Below are 21,320 nucleotides of genomic sequence, written 5' to 3'. Positions count from 1 at the left end.
AATAATAAAAAACAAGACAGATAATAATGCTGACAGATATATAATAATGCTAACAGCTACCACTGACTGACCTCTTCACCTGCTCACCATGTGTCAGTAACCGCGGAACAAGGTGCTAATTGTATCAGGCACTGTTTTGTGTGCTGCAAATGGACTTAACTCAAACACCCTAATGAGGAAGGGGTTGTGTTACAACGTTATTACCATACGCTTTCAATCAATATCTTACACCAATATTATATTAAGAACTTCAATTACCTTTCCAACTTAACCCTTTGCTATGAGCTGATGACATAAATGCTATTATCCTATGTTAATGGGTATTGTTCTAAGAGTTTGCGTGTATTAACTAACGTAACTGCCATAACCTATCGGGAAGGTACCGTCATTGCCTAAAGTCTACAGCAAACAAGTGGCAGAAAAGCAGACATCGAACCCAGGCCTGGCCAAGTTCTCTGCGGCTCTGCGCCATACTTACTGCAGAGCGAAGGGAAATGCTGATTTACAGCGTTCTGTGGTCTCCCCTCCATCATCCTCCCATGTCAGTATTTTCCACACCGGGAGCTGAAAACTGGCTGGAGCTGAAGTTCACATTAACAGAGAAATCCAACAAGCTGTCGGCGGTGCTCACCCACATAACGCGCACATGGACCCGTCCGTGGGCCTGGGGACCCTTTCAGACCCAAATGCAGGTTCTGGTTCACTGGGTGCAGGGTGGAAGCTGCCTGCATCTTCCAACAAGCTTTCAGGGAAGGCTGAAGTGTTCGGTCCCCAAATCTCACTCTGAGGACGAAGGCTGCACTGTAGTCCCTCCCTCAGCCCCACTTTAGCTCATTTTGAATGCAGGAAAAATTGTATTTCTCTGGGCTATTGAAAAGTGCAATATTTCCTTATGTTTCCATGACGTATGATGACATTAAATAAATTCTGAAGTGCAAAAACTTTGAAACAGAAATACAGAAAATCAGGTGAAGAATGATAAAATGGAGCATTTCCAACAGCCGAGATTATGCCAAATTACAGATCCCAAGCGGAAATTTTCTTAATCTTCACTTTTGTGTGGAAAAGGTTTACAATCCTTAGGTCCCATCAAGTCCTTCAGAATTGGCTCCAGTCCACTTTTCCTGCCTCATGACCGCCCAGTGTCATTCACGCGCCCCCCTCGCCCCGGCATATCTCACTCCTTGCCATCCCCTTTGAGCTGCACCCTGTCTCTGCTCTGGCAAAGCCCCCACCACCACCGTCAGATTCACTCACAGAGGCCACTGGACGGAGGTGGCTCTCACGTCCTGGCAGCCCACGTAAGCAAACCAAAATCTAGGCCTGTGGACGCCTCAGGGTTAGGAAATTGAAACACTAAGGACAACTGATCACAGACCGACAGCTCGGCTTTAAGCTACGGGCAATCAATCACACCCTTACTGCGCTTCCACACTTTTTCCATACAGATGATCCTTGAATAACACGGGTATGAATTGTGAGGGTCCATTTGTACGTGGACCTTTTTCAGTAGTAAATACTACAGTAATACGCAATCCCTGGTTGGCTGACTCCCCAGATAAAAAGAATCTCAGAATAGAAGACCCACCCATGCAGAGTTCAGTTAGAGTTAAGTTTTCCACTGTCCAGAGGGCTGGCGCCCCCACCCCCACATTGCTCCCCAGCTCCTGTCGGAGAAGTGCCCCCGACCACGTCCGGCTTGGCACGGCCTGATTCAAGTCGACCTGTGCTCACAAACCTCTTAAAATCTGTAACATGTCCAAGTTTATCTTTTAAAAGCTCTGTTGCCAGAAGAGGAAATCAAAGGAGGCTCTTGACGGCCCCCAGGAGGCCTCCTCATTAATCAGGCCAAGTTTAATAAGGCTAATTTGTTTGCAACCAAATTACTTACTTCGATTATCTGCAGTAGAAATGAGGACTGTAGAGGGAAAAAAAACTGTGTTTCAGTAGAAAATTACAGCAGAGCCTTGTGCATATCAGATTCTAGTCCTGTTCACCGTCTTTCAGGATTGTTCTCCACCTGTAAACTGGACTGGAGCCTGAATTCTCACTTCTTCAAACACCTGGCTATGTTTCGCCAAACTAACATTCTGAATTTTCTCCTACTTTCTGATTTGAAATCGTAAGAACAAAGCTGCCCTTGAACCTCCCTGAAGGGACCGTATCAAGTCCTCGTCACAACCCAGATGGCAGCCAAACTCCAGGGCCTTGACCCTTGGGTCCACATCCCTCAGTTAAAGAGGGTCCTCCGGACTCTTGGAACTGCACACCAGCTGGAGATCTCAAATGAAACCTGAGCCGGGAGGCTCCTCCCGGAAGCAGACGACGTCTCGCCAGATCCCAGAACAAGGACTTCATCTCCGATACAGAAACCGTTACCCCTTTTGCCTTTTCGCTGCCTGCCTTTTCCGTGAACGCACCAGGAGACGCTGCTCCCCAGCTCTGGGAACCGTCACTAAATCTACTGCTAAGGCCACAGCAGCACAACAGTCCCCGGGCTTTCTTGCTAAGGTGGTTCTGGGTAACAGACCTGCTTCGGATCGCGGGCTGGCTGAACAAGGCGCGTGCGCCCCAGCAATGCCTCCGGCTACACCCGGATCTACACCTCTGCCACATTAGCAAATACAGGAAACCAGCAAGCAAGCCACTCAGGGCGATGCGCCTGCAGGCACATTCTTCGATTTATTTGACACCAGCCGGTCTGGTTCACGAGGGTGGGGCCCTGGCTAAGGACTGTTCCTCACCTCTAGGTAATTTTCTTCCTAACTGTCGTCATCATGGTCTCCCTGGTGGTCCGTGTCCTCTCAAGGGTCTTAAAGGCATATTCACGGCCACCAACAGCACAGCAAGGGGTCTCACTGCTCTTGGAGAAACAGAACCAAGCGAACGAGATGAACGGCAAAAGCAGCTCTCCCACGGACCTGACAACACAGCCTGAGTTTCACAAGGAGACAAGGGCAACTGAACTCCGGTGGGGACTGAAGGTGGCACTTACACCCAATTTGAGGGCACCCTCTCATTCATGAATACTGTGAAGTTAATCAAAACAAGGAGGCCACTTAGCTAAGGTGGCTCTAAGGCCTTTCCAACCTACCCACGCACACCTAAACCCAAACCTGTAAATGCCCCAAGGTTACAAAATCAAAACCTGAGGACAACCAGTCACAGCCAACTGGGCCTCGAGCTACAGCAGCTGGATTCCTGATCCTGAGAAACTATGTGAGATTGTAAGTGTTTATTAAATCACTAAGCTGGGGAACCATTTACTACACAGCAATACAGGGCTAGTAACAGGGGCTTCTCCCCAAGTGCCCTCTTAGCCCCAGGAGTGGGGCTGCTCCTCACGTCGGCCACTCCTGTGGTCTCCAGAGTTCTCCTTACTTCTTACAGGCAATCGCTCATTCATCCAATCACTATGGCTAGAGTAATTCTTTATATTAAACCTTCCCTGTCAAATCCCTGTGTGGTTTCCTATCTCCTGATGATAAAGCAAAGGGAGTTGATGCTGCTGATCAGAGAAGCACACTCTGAGAAACGCTGGTGTAGACTAACCAGGATTCAGATCCTGAAGCCCACGGCCACGACAGAAACAAGTAAAAAGAAGGGAAGAAATGGCCAACAGTGCCAACTTTAAATACCTTTCATAATTAAAAAAAAAAAGCCCTGTTTCACTGGTTCATTGCTTTTCATAATACTTGGACCAATGTTGTCAAAATGTTACAGAAGCTTACTTATGGAAACTTAACTCAGTGAAGTAGACTTGAGCTGGTTTTAGAATTGGAGGTGAATTGCATTCATTGTTTACACCACACATACTCACCAAAACCTAAATGAAACCAATAAATGACTTCAATACTGAGTAATAAAGTTATCAGGTTGGGAGATTTTACGTAGCCTTTTCTCACATCATCACTGGTAAAATTATTCAATGCCTACTTTACAAATTACCCTCTGAATTGGTTTCCTAGGGGTGCTGAAACAAACTGGGTGGCTTAAAAATAACACAAATATAGTCTCTCAGTTCTGGATCCTGTAAGCCCAAAATCAAGGCGCTGGCAGGGCCATGCTCCCTGAGACTCTGGCTAGAATTCCTCCCTGTTCTAGCTTCCGGTGTTCCCTGGCTTGCAGATGCACCGCTCCAACCTCTGCCTCCATCATTTCATAGCCTTCTCCCTTCTCCCTGTGCCGTATCGGATTAACAGCCCACCCTACGCCAGTATGAAATTAACTAACTACACTTAACATAACTTTATTCCAAAATAAGGTCACATTCTGAAGTTCAGGTGGTTAGAACGTCATCCTTTTGGGAGACACAATTCAGCCTATTAACACCCTCATTTTCATGAAACTTCATGTTTATCAAAACAAATGCATACTTGGTAACAACTATCTTTATGATGTTCTTACTATTTTAAGAATTAAAAATGTAATACTCTGCCAATCATCATCTATACAGAAGACAGTGGAACTTAATTCATATTCATTTTATCTTACAATTTTCCGAAACCTAAAAAGTATTCTTGCCATCTTTTAAAATCAGAAGTCCCTCTCTCCCTTTAATGGGCTCTCATTTTCAAGTTCAAGAATATGGAAGAAAAGTAAAAAATAAAAGAACATTTCCTTTAGCACATAATCACAACCACTGGCAAGGGTCCCCACCTGACTCATTTTAATTGTTTAACTGCATGGAGCCATCACAACCCCATTACTCACTTGTGGTTCAATTTTCTTTTACCTAAGCCACTTTGGTATATGGTTGAGATCAAAGCCACATTTACCAGATATAAAGGGTAAAAAGAAAAATATGTAAATTCAGAACAAGTGTTTATCTTCCGTGAGGCAGAAAATGAAACTCAACTGTTCCCACCTCTTTACTGTTCTCGGGGAGACTGAAATAGTGGTCAGGAGTTCCTCTCACTCATTTTTAACTGAACATTGCAGTAACCTCCTTACTCTCAGGATAGTATTGGGACAGTGACTGACAGTATGAATGACGGGTTTAAAAATACTGACTGTAAAGAATTTGAACAAAGTCACAAACGTAACCGAAAGGTACGTGAAAACAGAAGAAAATCGGGAAAACCAATATTGACAATGTTGAATTCTAAACCGTAAGCACTGACTTTCCAAGGGGAAAGAAAAGATGCATTTATTGGGGGCCTACTAGATACTACATAATGCAGTTTGTCGAGCCATTTACAGACTTTACCTAATTCAGTTACCGACATCCCTGTGAGCTGGGGACTGTTCTCCACTTATTAATCACATACAAGAAAAGAGATGTTCCAAGAAGTCACTTGCCTCTAAGATTCCATATTCGGAACAACAGCTCTTCCAAAATTTCCTTCTAAATTCGGGCGAACTTACACGTTTCCAAGGACAAAGTACGTGGGGGAGCCGGGGAGGTAAAGGGAGAGTGGGAACGGAGAGCAGTGGGAAGACGGAAACCTCGCCAGGAAACGTTTCCACCCAGCACGAAGGCAGCTGTGCACCAGGGCCCCGTCGCCTGGGAAGGACCGCAGCTCCGCGGCGGCGAAAGGCGCGCAGAGGCGCCCGGTCCCCGGAGCCCCCGCCGGGGGGCCCAGGCCGCACCCCGGGCGCAGCGCGGCGCGGACGGGTGACGTCAGCGCGGCGAGGGGGGCGGCGGGTGGACGCTACCACCGCCGGCGCCCCCCGCCCCCTCCGCCGCCCGGCCGCCCGGCCGCCCGCCGACTCACCTTCCCGTCGCTGTGGAAAGGGAGGCCCAGCTCGTCGGGGGGCAGCGCGGGGCGAGCGCACGGCGGCTCCTCGGCCGGCCCGGCGGCGGCCTCGTAGTCCGGGAAGGGGTTGGGGAACGCCCGCTCCTCCATGTCCGCGTCCCCGCCCAGCGGCAGCTTGAGCCTCCGGGACATGGTTTCGCCCATGGCGGCCGCGCGCCCTGCCCTCCGCGGGGCCGCGCGCTACGGCGAGCGAGCGGGGACCAGCTTCCCCCGGGGCGCGCGCGCGGGCGGGCGGCGGGTGAGCCCGGGCGGCGCCGGGGGCGGGCACGCGTGGCTGCGGCGGGCGCCCCGCCCCGGCCCGGCTCGGCGGGCTCGGCGGGCCCGGCCCCCGGGGAGGGCGGCTGCGGCGGGCTCGGCGCCCCGGCGCGCCGCGCTGGCGGGTCCCCTCCGCGGACGCTGCTCCGGCCGCCGGCGGCGCCGCGAGGACGGAGTCTCCGGGGAGGGCGGGTCCCGGGCCTCCGCCGGGGGAGGGGGCGGGGGAGGAGCCACCGCCGCGTTCTCCCTTTTGCAGTGTTTCTTCTCAGTCCCTTCATTTTCATTAAACGGGTATTTTTGGTAACAGCGGAGAATATGAAAACAGACTGAATCACCTACATATTTCATTGACCCCGAAGTTCCGCCAACATTAATTGCGCAGGAGCATAACGTGTGTAATAAAAGGACATAAGCCACTGAGTCTGTGTTTATATAATCACAACATGGTTAGCAGCCTTTATTGGTTCTTTCTGTTCCTGTCATTTTTAAGTCACTTGGAACCAAATAGCTCATGATTTTTCCTCCTCAAGGGAAATACCTTATTCCAGGGTTTTTTCCCTCCCATTTAAACATTGATTCCATTTAAATGCCGAATGCCATATGGTATGAAGTGGTGACAAATGATAGTTTCTGTCCCAGGGATTCCAAGTTCGTGGGTGAGGAAGGTATGCAAGGTATGCAGAGTATAGCGTGATTCGGACACTTCCCTGGAACCCAGCAAGGTGTCCGTGAATGTGACAGAAGTGGCCTGATGGGGCACAGCACCGAGCACGGGAAAGGCTCCCTCCTCCTGTCCTGTTGTCGCCCCCAGCCGTGCAAGGATGCGCGTGTGAACCCCTACCTGCAGGAGGACCATGGGAAACTCCACTGCAGGAGAAAATCGTTGCGAAGGGGTGACTCAGCGTAAGTATCCTCAGCGCTCAAGGAAACAGAACTGATACCACACGATGTGCTGAGGGCCCGCTCCACTTTCCTGCCTCAGTCCTTTGTCCTCGGGTCCATCTCTCTGCCACCCTTAGTGAAGGACATTTCCTAACTGCTCCTGAATTCCGATGCCTTTACCATGTGAGAAATTCAGCCCCCTAAACACCGATCCTCACCTGTCTTATGTTACTGAGCCCAGGCTTGTACTCCTGGCTGCGTGACACCCCAGTAAATCCAGGGTCAAGTTGCTGGGGCAACGACTCATGCCTTTGTTCAGAAAGCCAGCTCACTTGAGAAGACGGTGGACTAGTGGCCAAAAGAACCATTGTACCAGAGTTAGAATTCAGGCTTCTTTTACATCAAAAGAGGGATAGGGGAGGTGTTTGTTTGTTGCAAACTTCTTGGGGTTGGAATCCTTTGTTCTTGAAGCTGTCCACCTCACTCAGGTCATGATGTTCCTGTAGACCTCCAACAGGACAAATGTTATTGTCTGTTCTGCAACTTTGTATCTCTGTGAATGGAAAAGCATTATACCTTTAATGGTAGGAGCCTTGAGAATGGGCTGCACTGTACATTTCAGGCTGCAAGCAGCATTGTTAACTTGCAGCAAAAGCAATGGAATACAAAGGTTAAAGTTGAAAAAAAACATAGATCCAACACGAGTCAGAACTGTTCTTTCCTATTGCACTTAGGAGCCATCCCACTCCCATCTCAGGGACTTTACCAGACGAAATAACACACAGCACATTTTCCCCAAAGCCTGTTATTTAGATCGTTACACACATGGAGGTGTGGCAGAAACCCCCACTGCAGGCTTTGCTACGTTCAGCCTGGTGACCTTTGATCTCTCTCTACCCCTTGTTGACTGAAAAAAAAAAATGCACGACCTGAAAGGAGAATTATGTTTTATTGACGGCCTTCCTGAGGACTACAGCCTGGGATGGCAGCCTCTCAGATTGCTCTGAGAAACTGTTTCAAAGAGGTAAGGGAGGAGTCAGGATAATCAGGTGCTTTTGCTGGAAAAAAACAAAAACAAAAAAGTGTAGTTGAATATCAAAACATTATGCTAATCACACATACAGAGCCCCGAGACGTGCAAGTTGATCATTTTTGTGGCCTTTCTGTGTAGTGAAGATGCCCCTCCACATTATCCTTTGATCTGCATCTTCGCTACCCAAGGCCAGTGTCCGGTATTTCTGCATGAATCCCCCTCAAGGCGCACGGCTGGGGGCGGCTGCAGTGCAGTGGCTGAGGGCTTGGTGGTGGGCACGAACGGCTGGTTACTGAATGGCAGGCAGCGTTATGTCCACAGCTGGTGCGAGGTTAAGACAGGTTTTCTCATTTTTTTTTTAAATCTGGCGGATAGCCGTGAAACGTGCTTGAAAGACAACCCATATTTTCAAATGGCCCTTCCTTATGCAGATTATTTTGGTTTTGAAAATAGTCATTCTTCATAAAAGTATGTTTATCTAGAACATATAATTTATGTTAATATGTTGATAGTAAGTATTTCAAATTTTTTCATTTTAATTTCTAATTTGGTACATATTGATAGATATGGCCCAGACAAAATTTCTCTTGGGTCCTCAGTAATTATTAAGAATGTAATGTGGTTCTGAGACCCCAAATTTGAGAACTACTGCCTTCAGCAAGCTGTTCCATCGGCCATGTTCTTTGAAAGTCTTTGAGTCAAAATGTGTAACTTCATACCATTCCGTACTCACTTTCAACACGGGATCAAAATCCATCATGAGGTCTCATTTGATTTCTAGATCTCTAGGGGAATCAGTGAGAGGATTTAAGTTGTGCTAGGCTAACACATAGTGAGATGGCAAAAACAATCCCAGAAGTTGGTTAGATCACAGGAAAGACTGACAAGGAGCAAGAGAGGGGCAAGGGTGTAGCTCAGTGTCAGAGCGTGTGCTTAGCAGGCACGAGGCCCTGAGTTCAATCCCCAGTACCGCCTCTAAAAATAAGTAAACCTAATTACTCCCTCCCACAGACAAAATAAAAGAATTAAATAATACAATAATTATTAAAGGTTTTAAATAAATACAAAATTTTTTAAAAGGAGCAGGAGACATCAGTGAAGTCACAGCTCTGCAGGGCTCCCCAGGGCTCCCCACCTCTCAGGCAGGCCACCCCCCAAACTCCCAGCCCCCCGAGGAACACGAGTCCAGGCCCTAAGGAGGAATGAGGACCCAAACCTGCAGCATGGCATTATGAATCCATGGTAACTGGCCGTCTCCTGGGAGTCCGACGGCAGTGGCCGTGGTGCAGTCACCATCTCCGATGTGTCCTGCCTGAGTGTGTGTCTGTGGGGCGGCCCGCCTCTACTGTCCTTCCCGAACCGCCTCTGGACAAAGGCCACACCACCAGCAGAAGGCTCCCAGCACCAGCTCATCTGGAGTGCCCCCAAACGTAAGGGACAGAAAGGGTGACTCGGACAGGAGATCCCTGCTGGGGCTCAGCCGTCTCCAAGGTCTGGGGTCACTCAGGCAGTCAGTTTGTAAGGAATTTGTCTTCCATTACCTTTTGAGGGCAAGGCGCAAACACCTGCCCAGGAACAAAACCTCAGCTGTCTGCAGACTTGGTGGAATTCCAAAAACAATGCAGGGAGGGGGCTCATCCCCGGCTCAACCCTGACGGGCACCCTTAAAGAGAATGCGGTCACGCTGAAGGAAGAAGGGGCTTCACGGAGAACCGTGCACCTCCCCGCCCTCACCGCAGGCCAGGCACAGCCTGTGGGGCGGCAGAGGCGGCCCGGGGCCCTGAGAAGCGGACACGGCCCTGGAGGAGCAGACTGCTCCATGAACACAGGAGACACCCTCTGAAATTTCCATAAATCTTCCGCCGGGCAAGGGGAGTGGGTTGCAGGTAATGACAGTGAAATGGGACTTACTACTGGGTGTCTGGTCTACCTGGTACACAGAGCAGGGGCAGAGATGCGCTCTTCCCAGGAAAAAATACACTATTTTTCACTAACAAGTATTACATGATACCTCTTCTCCTTGGATGCTGTGCCTCCACCTTGATAATTTTTCTTTATCTCTTCTCCATGCAAAGAAACAGGCCTTTCCTAATGCAAGCAGGACTTCGCCAGGACAGCCTTCCTGTTCATACAGAAAGAGCTGGCTTGCTGGTTAACTAGCTGACCTCCTTAGCAGACAATGGCATGGGAAGTTCCCCCTCCTCCTTGTGATGTACGAACTGCCCAGAATCGTCAAGTCTATGAAGACAGGAACTAGACGAGTGATTTTGAGACAGGACAGAAGAGGGCAGGGAACTACCACGAAAAGACTGTCACAGGAACCAGCCCTCCGGGTTCCCGGGGTTGACAGGACTCAGCCAGGCGGTGCTCCCTGGGACTCTGTCACGTGGTCACAGTCAGACGGGGGCTGGGGCTGGAGTCCCCTCTAAACTGCCCCTCACACAGGCCACGAGCTGGACCTCGTGTGGGGCGGCAGCTGGAGCGTCTCCGTGCGGACGTCCCACGTGGCCTGGGCGTCCTCAGAGCACGGTGGCTGTGTGCCAGAAGTGAGCGTGGCAAGAGGAACCATCAGAAGCCGTGGCTCCTTTTCTGAGCCAGCTGTGGAGGTCACGCACCCCCACATTTTATCAGCAAGGCAGCCCCACAGGCCTAAGACAAAGGTGCCGGGGGCTGAGTTGGGTCCCCCCCAAAACCCATATGTTGACACCCTGATTCCCAACGTGAGGATGTTAGGAGATGAGGCCTTTGGGGGATAATTACTTCTAAACGAGGTCACGAGGGTGGGGCCCTCGTGGTGGGATTAGGGCCCTTATGAGATGCCAGACAGCTGGTCCCCCCTCTCTCTGGCTCTGTCATGTGAACACACAGCAAGGCGGTGGCACCCGCAAGCCAAGGAAGAGGACGCTCAGCAGGACCCGAGCACACAGGCACCTCGATCGCAGACTTCCAGCCTCCAGAGCTGCGACCGTGAGCGCTGCTGAGCCCCCGGTCTGTGTTGTGTAGTTACAGCCGTCTGACCTGCGACGGAAACCCCAGCCCTGGATGGGAGGCGCGTGTGAGACCGTGCAGGCGTGTTTGAAAACCGTCTGGAACAGAATGGACACAGACAGCGGCTCTGGGACACAGCAGGGCTCACGCTGGGGAGCCGGGGGCTGAGCCGCCTCTCAGGGTTCATGGATGATCAGCAGTGGAGCTACGCTGTGATCCACGCACCTCCCGTGACCGCGGCCCCCAGACCTTCCCCAGCATAGACGGAGGCGGGGGAGGCACTTGGTGGCCTCACCAGGGCGGCAGCACAGGACACCCTCACTCACCTTAAATCCCCAGCGCAGAGCGCCTGCCCAGCTGAACGGACGGCCTCGGGCCTCAGCACCAGCAGGTGCGGCCTGGGAGCCCCGCTGGCAGGCGGGGCCGCGCCGTCCCTCCCCCGCGTCTGGCTTTGCGCCGCCTGTTGGGGCACAGAAGCCACTAAGGGGACACGGTGCCCCCGCTGCCCGGGGGCGGAGACGGCGCTGGCCGCAGAGGCCGGCCCTGGTGTAAGCAGCTGGGGGAAGAGATTTCTGCTCTGAGGGGCAGCGAGGGACGTGGGAAGGGGGACGGGCTGGGGCAGAGACACGGGGATGCGGCTCAGATGTGGGTGACAAGACACAGTGGGGCTGGGACGCGGCCAGATGTCCCCAGGCCGCTGCAGCCTCCCACTGCTGCGGGCTGGCTCTGCGACGGGACGTCGGCCACGAGGCGACAGGTGGCCGGCCCGGGGCCCGGCTCCCAGGGCCCCTCTCGCCCTCAGAACAAGAGTGTGACGTCCAAGGCTTCCATCGGCCGTGCTGTACTGGGGTCCAGTAAACTGGCATCGCTTGGGAGGGCAGATGGGTGGACGTGCCCAGGGGTGGAGCTGCGGCTGACACGCTGGGGCTCCCTGTCCCCGGGCAGCAGGACCCTGAGGAATGGACACAAAGGCCCACAGAGCCCCAGTGCCCCCACCGAGGGGGTGGGCCTGGGGGGTTGCTAACTGGGGGAAACATGAAAAGGACACGGGGAAGGGGACCTGAGATGAAGCGGGAAGGGATTCCCATAAGCAGGGGGCGGTCACCAGGAGGTCCCTCAAGAGCAAAGAATCAGCCCGAGTGATGACTGTTTAAGGGGTTACTGTATGCCTGGCAAGAAGCAAAGCCCTTGGCCGTCCAGGGCTGCGGCTGGGCCGACAGACGTGCCCGCACAGCCATTCACAACTCCTCGCATCAGCCGACCTCCCAGCAGCCACTGAGGAGATGTCATCTCTTCTGTGCAGGAGGGGCCGGGGGACGGGAGAGACCCCAGAAGCCCAGGCTAGGGGCATGAGTGTGGGTGCAGGGGAGGGCCTTGGCCATCTCGAGCTGGGACAGGGGCTCCTGGCTGATGGGCAGACAGGCCCTGGACAATACCCAGTCCTTCCTTGGTCCAAAGAGTCCGCAGGGCGCTGCCGCACATTATTAAGAAACAGGAACTCAAAACAGCTCGGGACTGGAGATGACCCGCCTGGTGCATGGATGCTGTGACCACCACCACCCCCACCGTGAGGGCGGGGCTGAGGACAGACAGCAGGACAGGCCCTCTTGCTGACCCACGCCTCCCCCTGTCTGGGCCTCAGGCCAGGCCCCGGCTGGAGGCAGGTGGTGGACGGCAGGGGCCACCGTTCAGGGGTCACCTCCGCCAAGTCGCCAGCCTGCTCTGGGCTTCAGTCCCTCCAGTTACACAAGGGAGCCAGGACACCCTGACAGTCGTGGCCAGGAACAAGCGGGGCAGTAACTGCAGGTGTCCCCTGCAGGTCCCTTTCCGAGGAGAAGGCAGCATGAATGATGTGTTTCACAGTCTGGATGGCTCCCCGGCGGGCAGACGGGCCACAGCCCAGAACTATTTCCACGTGGCGGGATCCAGGGCCTGGGCTTGGCTGAGCCCAGAGCAGGTGTCAGGACAGGACCTGGGGCCTCAGAGGCCTGTTCCCAGAGCTTCCACGGCTTCGCCAGCTACCTGTCTCCCCTGAACCCAGATCCTGCGGCCACTTCCTATGGAATAGGAGCTTCTCCTCTCCAGCTGTCATCTTTCTGTTCAGCCCACATCCTCGCTGGCTTCCCTCCTTGTTCTCAATGGGACCTCCTTCTCTTTCCCAAAGGCCTGATCCTCCGAATTAGATGGTGAACACAGTGTAGCTCAGCCCTGCACCGCTGGGCCTGCAGGCCCCCGCCCCGGGGAAGCGCAGGGGTCAGGCACTGGGACAGGCTGGGGTTTGGCGAGCATGTCAACCTTCACAGCCCTGCAGACGGCAGGTGGCAGTGGTTCCCCGCAATGCGGGATTTGGAAAAAGATCTCTTAGTTTGCCAGCCAAGGAAGTCAGACAGGGTGGGGAGTGGGGAGGGAATCTGAGACCCCACTCTTACCCCTTTGCCAAGACCCAGGCTGTGGAGGGGAAGGAAGGGGTTAAGGGAAGTTGAGGGAGGAAACGGGATGGAGCCAGTGTGGGCTTCTCTGTCCCAGATCCAGCTCTGAGGCGCCCTCACCGGCAGCGCCACCCTGGGTGCAAGCTCAGACCCCTGTCCCGTCACCCTGCAAGTCTCAGGAGCCCGCCCCTCCCTTCCCCATCCCACCCTGCACCCACTGTCCGGTAAGGCAGTCATTGGGGAAGGTACCTTGGCAGTGTTAACTAAAATTATATACCTTAAATATATATACCTTTTTGTATATCATTTACACCTCAATAAAGTGGGATTTTTTTTAAATGTCAAAATGTACATATTGTCAATTTCACTTGCAGGAAAACATTCCAAGAAAAGAAGTGAACATGTCAACAGAGATACATGTTTAAAGATATTCATCTAGGAGTTATTTACGACAGTGAAAATTTGGTAATAAATGGTGTAAATGACACAGTGAAATACTATGCAGTCATTAAAATGTTTCTTGGCAGAGAATTGGCGTCCAGACGGTAAGATGCCGAACACATACTGGTAAGTTGAAGAGATCAAAAACGTCTGGGCACTGAATCCAAATTTTGCATTATTCAAATGAGAGGGAGCGAGAAAAGGAAGGAAAGAATCAAGGAAACAAAAGCTCTTAAGCAAAATCTCGATATTGATTAGTTGTGGGATTATGAGTAATTCCTTTTTATAATTCACATACATCATCAGGTTCAAAAGTCCGTACTCACAAACATGAACGAGAAAATTATCTAAACACACTTACCAGCCTCATTTATTTGCCGTCCTCACGCCTTAGATATGTTTTAAAGGAAACAAGCTCCAAAAATTTCAATTCAAAACTTGAGATTTCAGACATACTCCTATAAAAAGAGAGGTATTTAGGGGAAGTGGGTTTCCCTCCTGGACCCCACAAATCTCTGCTTTTATTAGTTTGAAAATGTTTAGTTATCAGGAATAAACAAGGAAGGGTCAGGAGGGGACCTCTGGTCCTGGGGAGAGTGAGCGGGGGACATGGGCCATCTGCTGACACGGGATTCAGAGGGAGGTGGGGCGGCAGGGCTGGCTTCCCCAAGGATGGCCACCAGTCCCTGGCCCATCCTGCTCCTCGGAAACGGGCCGTGTCCACAGGGCTGAGATTGGTCCGGGAAGGGGGAGCTTGTGGGAGGAGACCTGGCACCGTGGGCCTCACAAGTCCTCCATCTGCCCCGCCAGGCCCTTCACGTGTCCAGGCTGTGCCCGGGCTAAGCCCCAGACAGCCTGTCCCTGCCCCTTTGACCTCCCCCTGTGATCATCTAAGGATCCTGGTGAATCCGCCTGTTCCCGGCTTGGGCATCACCCCCTGGACCAGTGACGGTCAGACCAGCTGAGAACCTGGGCGTCAGGATCTGCTCTGTAGCAAGTTCTCCAGGGGCCTCCCGGGCCCCTTAGCGGGTGAAGAGCGCTGGTGGGAACTCCTACCCCTCCGCAGGGCCACCTCCTCCAGGGAGCCCTCCCTGACCTCCCGCCCACCAAGTCTGCTGCAGACACAGACGGAGAGCAGCGCAGGGCCCGGCAGGGAGTGTCCAGACCACACTCGTGGGCACCAGCGTCCCCGAGTCTGCTCCTCCCACGGATGTGCACTCGCTGGAGGAAACCTAGTTCACCTGGCGTCCCCACGGGGAACGTCTGAGTGGCTCTGCTCAGGGGGCAACTGCGTCACACTCGGGGATCCTCCCCCTGCACCCCAGCCCCTCCCCCTGCCCAGGGGGTCCCTGCTGGGGGAACAGCTGGGAGGTGGGACCCCAGGATTCAGAGGGAGGAACCACGTGGAGTCCAGATACACGTCTCTGACTCCACGCTCGGCTCCTCAGGGAAGCGGCTTTCCCAGAGGTCACCCTCTTATTCCCAAAGATTCCACAGGGCTCTCCTGCAGAGCTGTCACCAGGGTTTACTTGGTGCCTGAGGGCAGCAGGGTCACCAGAATGTTCTGCGTCTTCTCAGTCCTCTTCCCGACCCCGCAGCTGCCCAGCCCCTCCGTCCTCCTCCTCCATCTCTGTGATGACCCCCCTGGGCCAGCACCCAGGGCTCCACACAGACCCCTGAGGCCCCTCCCCGGCTCAGAGGACCCCACTCCCCTCCTCCCGCCAGGCCCCGGGTGGGGGTGGGGACACCGGCCCTGTTGCAGCCCCTGGACCCCCAGCCTCAGCCCCCGTCCCTCCTGCCCCCGCGCAGGACACAGCCTTCATCCCGGGGTCTCCACCTGCACCGCCTGCAGGAGGGGGTCTAGCTGGAATCCGGGCTGAGCCTCGGGGCCTCTCCCTTCCTGTGTGTGGGATTTAGGACGCGTGTATCTCTATAAAGTCATGTGCACACGATTGTTTCTCTTCAACCACCTTTATTGTAAAACAGTTCCAGAAATTGGCAACCCTCTCACACTTTCAGGGTGTGTGAAACAGCTCACATTGTCCAGCATCTGCCTTGTGGGTGGGTGTGTTTCGCATCAAAAGAAAGCGTGTTAATTGTCACTGCAAACACTTAGAAATGCTAAATGACAAACACCATCTGAAACAAGACAAGGGAGGTGAACAAGAAATGACAACACAGGAAACAGTGGTTGCAAACTCTCAAACTTTTCTAATCTATGACTTTAGCACAGAACTGTTATGAACTTGGGATAAACTAGAAATTAACTAATAGAAATAATATGTAGTTAGAATGAGGTCGTCTTGCTTAAGTTTTTCTTTTAGTTCAGTTTCTTTTTTTCCCCTTTTTAATGGTGTTTTTTGTTTTGGGGTTTTTTTGGTTTAGGTTTTCAAACAAACCAAAATTTGCTCAGGTCAATACCCAGCAGTTATTTCCACGTTGTCAACAGCGGCCTGATGTGCAGAGAATTCCCATCGTCTCACACATCTCTAGCAGGACACACTGAGAGGATGCTTCAAGTCACAGGGAGCATTTAATTTCCACCCAAATACAACACTATACGCTACATTCCTAAGGGTTTCAATGGGGACAGTGGGTACTTCAGAGAAAACATGAACGTTTAAACACTGCTCCCGGCGAGGGACAACACTCCACTCCCAGGAGACACTGTGGCCTCGAGGCGCCACCAGGACGAACGAGGGAGCGCTGGATGGACGCAACCCCCCCCCCCCGGACACCCGCGCAGACGGGGTGAGGTGGTTGCTGGGCTCAGACCTGGGTCAGAGCAGGGGGGACGGCGGGGGGCGCTCAGCAGGTGCGCAGCCAGGGCCTCCAGGTGGGTGACTTCGTCCTGCAGGGCCCGCTCCCTCCTGGCGATCGCCTCCAGCAGCCTTGCTTTCTCCTCCTCCTTCTCTGTGACTCTCTGCCTCCATGTGGCGATGTCCTGGGCCAGCAGCTTTTCAGCATCGTGGACACACAGGCTGCTCCCTGGGGCGCGCTGGTGCTCGGGGGGGCGGGGGCGCCGGGCTCCCGCCAGCCTTTCCCGCCGGGGCCTTCAGCGCATCGCCTGCTCCCACCCGCGTCGAGGGAAGCCACACGCAGGGTGTGCGGGAGGGGAGGGCGGGCTGCCCCGCCGGGTGGGCTGCCTGCCCCGCGGGCCTGGGCCTGGGGTCCCGCGCGCTCAGCTCCTGGTGCGGCGTCCCCATCGTGGGGAGAGCGCTGCCCGCCTGGGGTCTCCCCGCTGTGGGAGGAAGACCATCTGTGTATTAGGAACAGCAGCCCTGCCGCGCACACCAGGGCCCCCCAGGGAAGCACCAGGGTCAGGCTTTCCCGGAGCAGCAGTAGGGCGCCCCCCAGGCGCTCCAGCATCAGGGGGGACGGGGCCCAGGGGGCAGGGAGCAGGCCCCCCATGGCTGCCAGGGCCCCACAGCTCTCTGCCTCTGAGGCCAGGGTCCTTTGTGTCACCACTGGCCGCTCGGAACCCTGCGGGGTGTTCTGTCTCCAGGTAAACAGGTCCCTGACGACCTGGGGGACCATCTGTTGGGCCGGGGGAGGGGAGGCCAGCCGGGTTCTAGGAAATGGCTCCCCCAGCTCGGATCTGGAGTTCGTGATGTCACTTGTCCAGGCACCGGGGGAGGGGCCAGGGCCGATCCCAGCCTGGAGCTGGGCCACTCAGCCCCCGCCCGGCCCCACAGGACACCCAGGGGGTCGGTGCAGGGCCAGGCCAGGACCCCTTCTGTGCACAAGGGCAGGTCTGGGCCGAGTGAGGGGGACCCCGTCCCTGGGGGAGGCCCGATCTCCTGAGTGAAGGTCCCCAGCAGCGGGGAGGGCTGTGCCCCCACCCAGGGCCAGGGATCCACGTCCCCTGAGGCTCCAACTGTGCTGTGAAGGGGGAGGTGTGAGACGGCCGTGGGGAAGGCCCTAAGTGTTCAGTAAGAGAGCTGGAGTCCAGGCCCCGAAACTCGGGGAAATGAGTGGAACGGGCAGGGCCGAGAGCTTCCTGGCCTCAGTGCAGCCAGCAGGCCCCTGTTCATCCCAGGACTACTGGGAGGGAGCCTGTGATGCTGGCTACAGGCAAGGGCCACTTTCTCCTCGGGGAAATATTTCAACCAAGAGTCGTAAATATGGTAATTCATCATGTTCACTCAGAGCTGCCAGAGCTGCAGGAACAGTTAGCAGCGGATGATTTAAATTAGCATTGGCTCAGGCCAGGTCCCAGGGTCTCCGGACCATCCTGGATCTGTTTGTCCCCCGTGGCCTCACAGAGGGCTGGGAGCAGTGAGGACAGGGCCCCGTCATTGCCTGGTGACCCCCAAGGTGCGGTGGATCCCGCATCCCCCAGAGACCCCTCTTCTCTTGCTGGCCTGAGCAGAGGCTACTCTAGGGCTGGCAGAGCCCTCCCCACCAGGAGTGGTGCGGAGCAGGTGTCTGTCTTCCCCACAGGGACCTCTGTCCCCAGGGCCCCAGGCACCTCCCTGCGGTCATAGAAGCAGGCAGGGAGGGAGTTAGGCCACCAGGCGCAGGGCGAGGGGGATGCTGAGCAAACAGCAAACATCTGGAGGCCACTGGGAGTCCCTCTGTTGCTGGTGGAGGTGAGACGTACAGTGCAGAGGAGGGAGCCCGAGGGGAGGATGGGGGGCTGGGTGGAGAGACCTGAACCCCAGTAAGGACACCCAAACGCGGGTGCACAGCGGAAAGTCAGAAACGGGCTTAAAGGGAGTCCTGCTGGGAAAAATTTCAGCCACAAAGTGTAATAGAGACACTGACAGGTGGTTGCCCAGCGCACAAATGAGGCTCTGCTTGTCTCTAGTGACATAAACACATTCAATTAATAAAAGGGGAAAGAGAAAGTTCTTCCTCCCACGGAATCTCAGCTGACAAGGAGGGGACTAGAGAATCAGCATTTTCTGGAGACAGTGTGGGGACAGGGAGGAGACAGAGAGGGAGAGAGAGGGGGGTGAGGGGAGGATACAGGGAAGGCGAGGAAAGAAGGTGGGGGGAGGGGAGCGAGATGGGGACAGAGATATTGAGGACTCGGGAGCATCAGAGGGACCCCAGATCTCATTCTTCTGTCCCACTCTGGCTGTTGCTCTAGAACCCAGCCCCTCTTTTTAAATTGAACTATAGTCAATTTACAATATTGTGTTAGTTTCAGGTGTGCAGCAAAGTAATTCAGTTACATGTATTTTTTTCAGATTATTTCCCATTATAGGTTATTACAAGATATTGAAGATTGTTCCCTGTGTTATACAGTGATTCCTTGTTGCTTATCTATTTTATATACAGTGGTGTGTATCTGTTAATCCCAAAGTCCTAACTTATCTCTCCCCGGACTCACTCTCCCCTTTGGGAATCGTTAGGTTTGTTTTCTATGTCTGAGTCTGCTTGTTTTGTAAATAAGTTCCTTTGTGTTATTTTTCAGATTCCACATATAAATGGTATCATATGATACTTGTCTTTCTGTGATTTACTTCACTCAGTATGATAATCTCTAGGTCCATCCATGTGGCTGCAAATGGGAACCCCCCCACCTCCAGCAGGAGGGGCGATCCCCTCCACCCCGTCCCGGCCGTGGTGTTGCCTTGCTTGCGGAACAGTGATGTTTGGTTGTGGGACGTTTTGCGGCTCTCTATAAAAACTGCTTTGGCTTCAGTTTGCATCCAAGTCACCAGCTCCAGGGCAAGAGAAAAAACATACCCTATGTGCCTTTGCACTCAAATCTTCCCAAAAGAGCAAATATTTGCCCAGGAAAACACCAGCTGCTCTTCTAAGGCCCCCTAAATGCCCAGCAGTGTGGGAGGTGCACTCTTGCAGGTACAGGAGGAGAGGGACCAGCAGGTCCTCAGCCAGGCGTGGCCCGGTGTGGCAGCGGCCCTGTAGGTGCGGGCGGGGAGGGCCGTGCAGGGAATCCTCTTTGAAGGGTTTCTGTGCACCCCTGCATTATGGCCTGGGGCTTCATACCAGGAACCACAAAGGCTCTAGGCGTCCTTAGTGGTCAGATACAGCCCCCCACCCTCGGGCTGGAGCCACCAGGAGCTCAGTACCTCTAACAGACAGTGCCCCGTGTGGGGAGAGGTCATAGGGCACTCCAGGGGCAGGGGCGGTGGTGCTGGGGGAGGAAGGGGGTGCAGTGAAGGGCGGGGAGCAGGGCCCTTCGCTCTGGGGTGAGGGTTCTTGAGGAGACCACAGAGCACGGCACACACCATCCCCGCCCCATACCCCAGATTCCTAGGCCCGCCAGCACAGAGGCTGCTCTGCGCCCTCTCACGGCGGTTCTGCAGTGAGAACGCACCCAGCCCGCATCTGGCACCCCAGCCCTACCTCCCCTCCTGGGAAAGACTCTGTCTTCTCGGAAACTGCCCAGCAGCGCGAATTCAAGTCCCGCAGGCAGCCTGGCGGAGCTGCAGTTCAGGTGCCCACCCGGCCAGCCGTGCGGGCCTGGGCTCAGTCCTCTAGCGTGCCCACCCGCAGCCCCGGCCCACGTCCGGTGCAAGCGGAGTCCGCGGAGCCCAGGCCGAGCCCCGCGAGGCGGGCAGGTGAGAGTGACGAGCCCCTGGACGCGTGGCCCCGCCCCTAGCAGCGCCGCCCCGCCCACCGGCGGCAGCCCCGCCCCCGCCTCCAGTGGGCGCAACCTGCGGCTGAGGGCGCAACCTGCGGCTGAGGACGCACACGCGGTCACGTCCACAGCCCCGGCCCCCGCCCAGCTGTCCCCATCGGCCCCGCCCCCGTCCTGGCCCCGCCTTCGTCCTGGCCCCTCCCCACGTTCTGCCCCCGGGACGCTCAGCCTTGAGAGGGCGCACGGCGCAAGCGCTGGGCGAGGGCCCCGCGGCGTTGCCGTGGCTACAGGTTGCACGCTCCGCTGGGGCTGTCCTACACTTCCGGGGCGGGGCGCCGTCTCCGGAAGTGCGTAGCAGCCTGGGGCCATGGCGGCGCTCGCCGCGCTTTCACTGCTGCTCGGCGCGGCGACCTGGCCGCCAGCCTGGGCCTCGCGCGTGGAGTTCTCGCCCGGCCAGCCGTCGGCCGGCATCCTGTCGGGGGCGGCGTCCCGCAGACGATAAAGGCGCGTCGGCGGCATCGGCGGGGCTGGCGGACAGGGACCGGGGAGGGGGCGGCGGCCGGGGCGGGGCTGTGGAGCAGGGGGGCGGGTCGGGGGACAGGGGGGCGGAGGGCTGGGGCCGGCGCCGGGGCAGAGCCTCCGGCTCCCCTCGCCCTCGGGCGCCGGGGCTGGGTGGAGGGGCGAGTCGGGGTCGCCCTAGGCTGTCGCGGCCTCCCGGAGCCCCCGGGAAGGGCAGGCCCTCTTAGATGAAGCGGGGCTTGCCCGGGGCTGGAAGAGCCCCAGAATCAGATGTTGGAATGGGGTGGTTTATCAGCCTTGTGTGTCTGCAGGGAAATTTCAGTTCCATCCAGATGTTGGTTCCGTCGGGAAACCTCAGGAATAAGCAAGAGTCAGTGCAGTTCAGCGGTTACTCAGGGCTTGACCCAAAACAGGGTGTGCGAGCTGTAGGGATGGTACATGGGCCCCTTCCTCTCGGG

General features: G+C 55.1%; 1 protein-coding gene and 2 long non-coding RNA genes across 4 annotated transcripts in view; all 3 read right to left on the bottom strand.

Moving 5' to 3' along the window:
* Positions 1–5,986, bottom strand: part of LANCL2 (LanC like 2) — a 57,376-nt gene extending 51,390 nt beyond the window's left edge. The window contains exon 1 of the mRNA XM_032471171.1: positions 5,718–5,986. Within this exon, the coding sequence (XP_032327062.1) occupies positions 5,718–5,903 (186 nt within the window). The 5' untranslated portion in view covers positions 5,904–5,986. The remainder of the gene's footprint in view (positions 1–5,717) is intronic.
* A 1,849-nt stretch (positions 5,987–7,835) lies between these two features.
* On the bottom strand, positions 7,836–11,558 carry LOC116660829. Of its 2 annotated transcripts, none has more exons than XR_004316478.1 (5): positions 11,244–11,558; positions 9,471–9,592; positions 9,146–9,342; positions 8,663–8,714; positions 7,836–7,954 (listed from the first exon to the last, which is right to left on the bottom strand). It is a non-coding gene; the product is annotated as an uncharacterized LOC116660829 (long non-coding RNA). The 2 variants fall into 2 exon arrangements; XR_004316479.1 differs by lacking the exon at positions 11,244–11,558 and adding an exon at positions 10,690–10,812.
* Positions 11,559–15,742: 4,184 nt separating this feature from the next.
* Positions 15,743–20,367, bottom strand: LOC116660828. The gene is made up of 2 exons (XR_004316477.1): positions 20,109–20,367; positions 15,743–17,028 (listed from the first exon to the last, which is right to left on the bottom strand). It is a non-coding gene; the product is annotated as an uncharacterized LOC116660828 (long non-coding RNA).
* Positions 20,368–21,320: the final 953 nt, after the last annotated feature.

Source organism: Camelus ferus, chromosome 31 (assembly GCF_009834535.1).
Source record: "Camelus ferus isolate YT-003-E chromosome 31, BCGSAC_Cfer_1.0, whole genome shotgun sequence".
Lineage (NCBI taxonomy): Eukaryota > Metazoa > Chordata > Mammalia > Artiodactyla > Camelidae > Camelus > Camelus ferus.
Note: the sequence above shows the minus strand (reverse complement) of the source record. Positions and strands in the feature narration are given on the sequence as shown.